At 38.0% G+C, this 5485-nt stretch overlaps 2 protein-coding genes and 1 non-coding gene across 3 annotated transcripts; 2 read left to right on the top strand and 1 right to left on the bottom strand.

Moving 5' to 3' along the window:
* Positions 1-755: 755 nt before the first annotated feature.
* Positions 756-1966, bottom strand: LOC108454650 (uncharacterized). Its single transcript, XM_017753180.2, has one exon. The coding sequence runs from the start codon at positions 1843-1845 to the stop codon at positions 988-990; it is 858 nt and encodes a 285-aa protein (XP_017608669.1). The 5' UTR covers positions 1846-1966; the 3' UTR covers positions 756-987.
* Positions 1967-2039: 73 nt separating this feature from the next.
* On the top strand, positions 2040-2110 carry TRNAG-GCC (transfer RNA glycine (anticodon GCC)). Its single transcript has one exon. It is a non-coding gene; the product is annotated as a tRNA-Gly (tRNA).
* A 2314-nt stretch (positions 2111-4424) lies between these two features.
* On the top strand, positions 4425-5176 carry LOC108454652 (uncharacterized). Its single transcript, XM_017753181.2, has one exon. It carries the CDS (start codon positions 4599-4601, stop codon positions 4950-4952), a length of 354 nt encoding a protein of 117 aa, XP_017608670.1. The 5' UTR covers positions 4425-4598; the 3' UTR covers positions 4953-5176.
* The last annotated feature ends 309 nt before the right edge of the window (positions 5177-5485 follow it).

Genomic DNA, 5485 nt, shown 5'->3' with positions numbered 1-5485 from the left:
GTGTGATGGTGACATGGTAACAGAAGAAAAACCTATGGGAAGTAATCATTTCTAGTTTTGTTTTCTCGTTATTGCCTTTTTATCTCATACAACATGCTGCAATCACTTTCCATTTCCAATGAACCTCAAGAAACAAAACTCTCCAAGTAATCAAGTTGTCACTGTTATCTTGATATCGAACAGTACATCATAGAAATAGTTGTCTAAAGGAGTAGCACGTCTCTGTGTTGGTTATGTCTAGAAGAACCTGTCTACATCAAAGTTTCCTTTGGAACAGAGGCTACATATCTCCATGATCAGACTTAGGCAGAACTTTAAGAAGATTTCATATGGAATCCAACTCATGATTTGAACGTATAAATGATTACAATGTAACTATAAGAACAATAGTATGACTCATGTCCAGTTGCAATTAGATGAGCTTTAATTGACAAGCTAAAGAAGAAAGCAATTTGCAGATAATTCAAAGGTCTAATCAGAACAAATTGCATAGCTTGTACACATCAGAAAGTTAGCTCATTGTTTCTTATCCCTTCAATTCATCTACTGTTTGACAACATTGTCAAAGAATTGATACGGAAACAAGCCTCAGCGAAGATAACATTTGGATTGGGAATAATATAAAGTGGATCTATTCAAGTTTTAACTAAGCACTCAATCAAAAGTTTTAGCAGATTGAACTAAGACCAAACTGCAAGCAGTTGCCAAGTCCATCAATTTAAGTGTACAAAGGAAAAACTAGAGATAGTACGAAATTTAAGTGAATAGCCATTTATCTTCATTGAATTTCATATACAAGTTATACATATACATTCCATATTGTCTCAGCAACCAAACACAAAAAGATTGCAACACCTTCAAAAGCATTTTTCATCCAGGGAAAGAAGAAAGTGAGACAATTTTGAGAAGAAGATGAAGAACATTACCAATAAAGCATAGCCTTTTCTCCTTCCCTCCTTGAGAATATCCTTGTAAACTCAATCAATGTTACTTATTAATACCATAACTCCCATCTCCTTGTAAGCTCATATCAAAAACCTCAGACTTGAAATCACTTCTTTTATCATAAATCTCAGACTTGAAGGTCCTTCTTTTATTATGAACTCCAGACTTCAAATTACTTATCTTGGCTTCAGAATTAGCCTCCCCAGCAGCACCAGCACCAAATCTTCTCCTAAATCCTTTCCTCCTCCATTTGACACCGTTCTTTTTACCATTTGTATCTGAAACAGTAGCAACTTCACTCTCACTCTCCTCTCCCTTGTTTTCAGTCAAAAGCTTAGTGTTTTCACTACTCTCTCTGCTTCTCAGATACGGTTTAACACTATGAACAACCCCTTTAGGGAAAAACCTGGCGGAAGGCAACTCATCAACAGCATCAAACAGCTGAGGTCCATCTCTGTCGCTCCACATATCGAAACCGCCAGGCTTCTGGAATCTGTCAGCCAAAACTTTAACTTGCTCATCAGCTGAAACGGAGAACAAGTTGGGTGCTTTTTCAACGACTTCCCAAGGGCGTTCAAGTTCAGATACGGCGGCTTTGAGCTCGGCCCTTTTGCGCATTTCATAGATGTGACGTTCACGGGCAAGTCGAGCTTTGAGGAGCTGCTTGGCTTTCTTGGCTTGCATGCGTTTCCATTGCCATTTGGAGACTCCACCTGGGTAAGTTCTGGGGCCACCCCCCATGCGGATTATGGTGTTGGGTGGTGGGGCTGAGTTGTGGAGGGAGAGGGTCGAAAGTTTAGTGTAAAGGAAAAGGGGAATTGGGGAAACAAGAGATTTTGAGAAGGAAAGGGCTTGAGATGGAACCGGGATTGAGAGTGGCATTTTCAGGATTGAGGACATTGAATTTTGGATTAAAACTGAAAGGACTGAACCCACTATGTTTTTGGTCTTCAAGGGTTTGAAGAGAGAATCATGGAAGAAATCGGCAAAGCTTGGTAGATAGTGGAGTACGTGGCTGGTTTTGGAGTTTCGAGGGTAGTAGGATTATCAGTAATTGGTTAAGTACTTTTATTCTGGAAGACAGCCAACTACAAGCACCAGTGGTCTAGTGGTAGAATAGTACCCTGCCACGGTACAGACCCGGGTTCGATTCCCGGCTGGTGCAATTTTTATTCTTTTTTGGTATAAGAAGTTTGAACCAGTGCTGTTTAGTTATAGAGAGTGAGGGGGTTGCATCTGCATTTTAAAGTTTGTTATTAACCTTTCAAACATTTAGAAATTGAGCTTTAAAATTTATGATGATTGTTTTTTACGTGCACTGTTAGAACTTTGTTTTATTATGGGTCTAGATGGATCCTACAACTGTGGAAAAGATAACCCAATAGATCATAGTATAGTTCACCTCACGGCCAAACACCAAATAAATATTTATGTCAACATGGCAGGACTGTTTCAGGGAATGCTCCCATCAATGTCTTGCATGTGTGATCACCCTTTCTCTTATGCAAATGAACTGGCACAGGATTACCAGCATACAGTTTTTGGTGTTAAATTAGATATATGATTTCAGCAACCTAATCCTCATTATAATTCAGCCGACGGTAAACTGACAAGAAGTTTCCTTTATATTCGATTAAAACTCTGCTCTGAATCTTTTCTCTCCAAGATGGTACCAACCCCAGTTGTTTCCTTTTCTACCACCTAATGTCTCATGTTCTTGGTACATCCCACCACAATTTTAGATTATAAGTTCCAAGGGTGAAATTAGTGTTCTTTATTTGTTAAATGATCCCTTAATCCTTATCCATAACATTATGGATCCACATTGTTTGTTTGTTCCTCTATTTATTGTTTGCAATTACCATTCTATACAATTGAAGAACATCATCCGACAAAGTAGCAATATTCACCCAAAATTTAAAGTATCTTGTTGAGGAACATCTTAAATTAGCTATTATGCTGCAAATTTTTTCTTTGTAAAGTTCTTGTTTTTTTTTTTTTTTGCAGCTTTTCCTTCCTTAATTTTACATATGGATATTAATTAATGTTTATGGCACCCCCCCTAATTGTCGGTATGATTAATTCAATCATAGAGGTTACACAAACTTTACAAATAAACATTAACTAAAGATCTTGTTCCCTCCACTGAAATCTTAGTTGTATTTCTAATATTCTAATGCCTGCACGTGTATCTCCCTCAACATCCCCCTCTCCACAGACAACTTCATAAAGACAGATTTAAGATATTGGAATAAATAATACTTGGAAGTTGGAATCCGGCAATGGGAAACTTCCATCAAACCCCCATGCTTTGTAGTAGGAATGCTTATAGCTGTTTCTTCTGTATGTATGTATGTATGTATGTATGTATGTATGTATGTGGTCAAACCAGACCCCCATAAGATGAAAAGGCAAAAGCATCTTTAACAACCCATCATCCAATTTGATTCACAAATGGCTCAGCCTTTCCTTCTTTGCTTGGTTTTGATAAATGCTTTGGAGGCTATGGCGGCCAGTGAAAATGCTCCAGCTCCGGCTCCCGGGTTTAAATTTATGATATGTGCACTGTATCTTGAAAATCAAATGAAGCTGCTTTGTTTCATCATTTGTCTGAAATGGATCCTACAACTGTGGAAAAGAAAATCATATAGATCGTAGTATTCTTCACCTCGCGGCTCAAACACTGAATAAATTTATGTCAACATTGCAGGTCTGCTGCAGGGAATGCTCCCATCAATCTCTTGCCAATGAGCTGGCAAAGGATCTCCAGCACACGATTTTTGCTTTTTGGTGTTAATTAAATATGTGGTTTCAGCAACCTAATCCTCATAGTAATTCAGCAGACAGTAAACTGACAGAACTTTCCTTCCTATTCAATCAAAACTCTGCCTCTGAATCTTTTCTCTCCAAGATGGTACCAACCCCAGTTGTCTCCTTTTCTAACACTTAATGTCTCATGTTCTTGGAGCATTCCACCGCAATTTTATATTACAAGTTCCAAGGGTGAAATTAGTGTTCTTTTAAAACATTATGTATCGACATTGTTTGTTTGTTTGTTTGTTCCTATATGACTATGCAATTCCCATTCCATATAATCGAATCTTGACGTGTCTACATTTGAAGGATATCATCAGACAAAGTAGCAATATTCATCCAAAACTCAAAGTCTCCTGTTTGTGGAACATCTTAATTAGTAATTACATATCATACTGCAAATGCTGTCTTTGTATAATTCCTTTTCTTGCAGCTTTCGCTTTGTAAATTTTTGATCCATGGATATTATTAGTTAATCTTGGTGTCGGTGTGATTCATTCAATCATAGAGGTTACACAAACTTTACAAATAAACATATTAAAGATCTTGTTCCCTCCATTGAAGTCTTAGTTGTAGTTCTATTATTCTAATGCCTGCACGTGTATCTCCCACTCCATAGACAACTTCATAAAAACAGACTTAAGATATTGGAATAAATTATGCTTGGAATCCAGCAATGGGAAACTTCCACCAAACCCCCATGCTTTGTAGTAGGAATGCTTATAGCAGTTTCTTCTCTATGTATGTATGTATATATATGCTCAAATCAGACCCCCATAAGATCAAAAAACAAAAGCATCTTTAACAAATAACAATCCACCATCGAATTTGATTCACAAATGGCTCAGCTTTTCCTTCTTTGTTTCTTTTTGATAAATGCTTTTGTGGCTATGGCGGCCAGTGAAAATGCTCCAGCTCCGGCTCCTGGAGAACCATACAAAGCTGAAGGACCCACAATAAGGAAACTTGGAAAGCACCAACTAGTGAAGACCTTTGACAATGCACCGGCTTCAAGCCCATCCCAAGCGCCCCACACTAAAAAGAACATGCACCCCGCTGCGGGAAGCCCCTCTGCAGATCACACAGCAGCCATTACTGAACCAAACAAAGAAGAAAACGTGAGTGTTGAAGGAGAGGCCATTCACCTACAAAATCATCATCATCATTCCATGGACAAATCCGTAGCAGGGTGAGGTGTAATCCTTGGAGGTCTTGCCACAACTTTCTTGGTCGCTGTTTTTTGCTATATAAGAGCCACTGGAAGACACAAACCAGAGACGCATCAAAGTAATAATGAAAACCAGTAATTGAATTGTACGCATATGAAATTACATAGTATTGTAAATGCCACCCTTCTTTTTAAAATTTGTAAAGGAAATTACGAATTGAAAACGTCTGCAATTTACTTCTACCAAAGTTAGCCAAATCCCAAATGGAGAATCATATTCGCAGTGAAAATTCTAAGCAGAAATTTAACGTAGAAAAGAAAAAAGGCCCAAAGTTTCATGATGACTAATTGGGCTGCCACTAAATCACAATATCAGCCGAATCATGGGGTTTAAAAATGTAAAAAGTAGACTTGGAACTGGGAGTTGAACCATTTTTCTCGAGTGCCATTCCGCGTTTGTTTATACCAATCCTGAGAAAGGGTTGAACGACGTGTTGGTAATATGTCTGGTAATAATGAATGGGATATTGTTTATAGCATTTGTAATTTTGTATGATT

Source organism: Gossypium arboreum, chromosome 9 (genome assembly GCF_025698485.1).
Source record: "Gossypium arboreum isolate Shixiya-1 chromosome 9, ASM2569848v2, whole genome shotgun sequence".
Taxonomy (NCBI): Eukaryota; Viridiplantae; Streptophyta; class Magnoliopsida; order Malvales; family Malvaceae; genus Gossypium; species Gossypium arboreum.
This window is presented reverse-complemented; position numbering and strand designations above follow the sequence as displayed.

What these genes read in the sequence shown, in the direction of transcription:
- LOC108454652 (XM_017753181.2), top strand. Translation starts at nt 4,599, where the DNA reads ATGGCTCAGCTTTTCCTTCTTTGTTTCTTTTTGATAAATGCTTTTGTG.
- LOC108454650 (XM_017753180.2), bottom strand. Translation starts at nt 1,845, where the DNA reads ATGTCCTCAATCCTGAAAATGCCACTCTCAATCCCGGTTCCATCTCAA.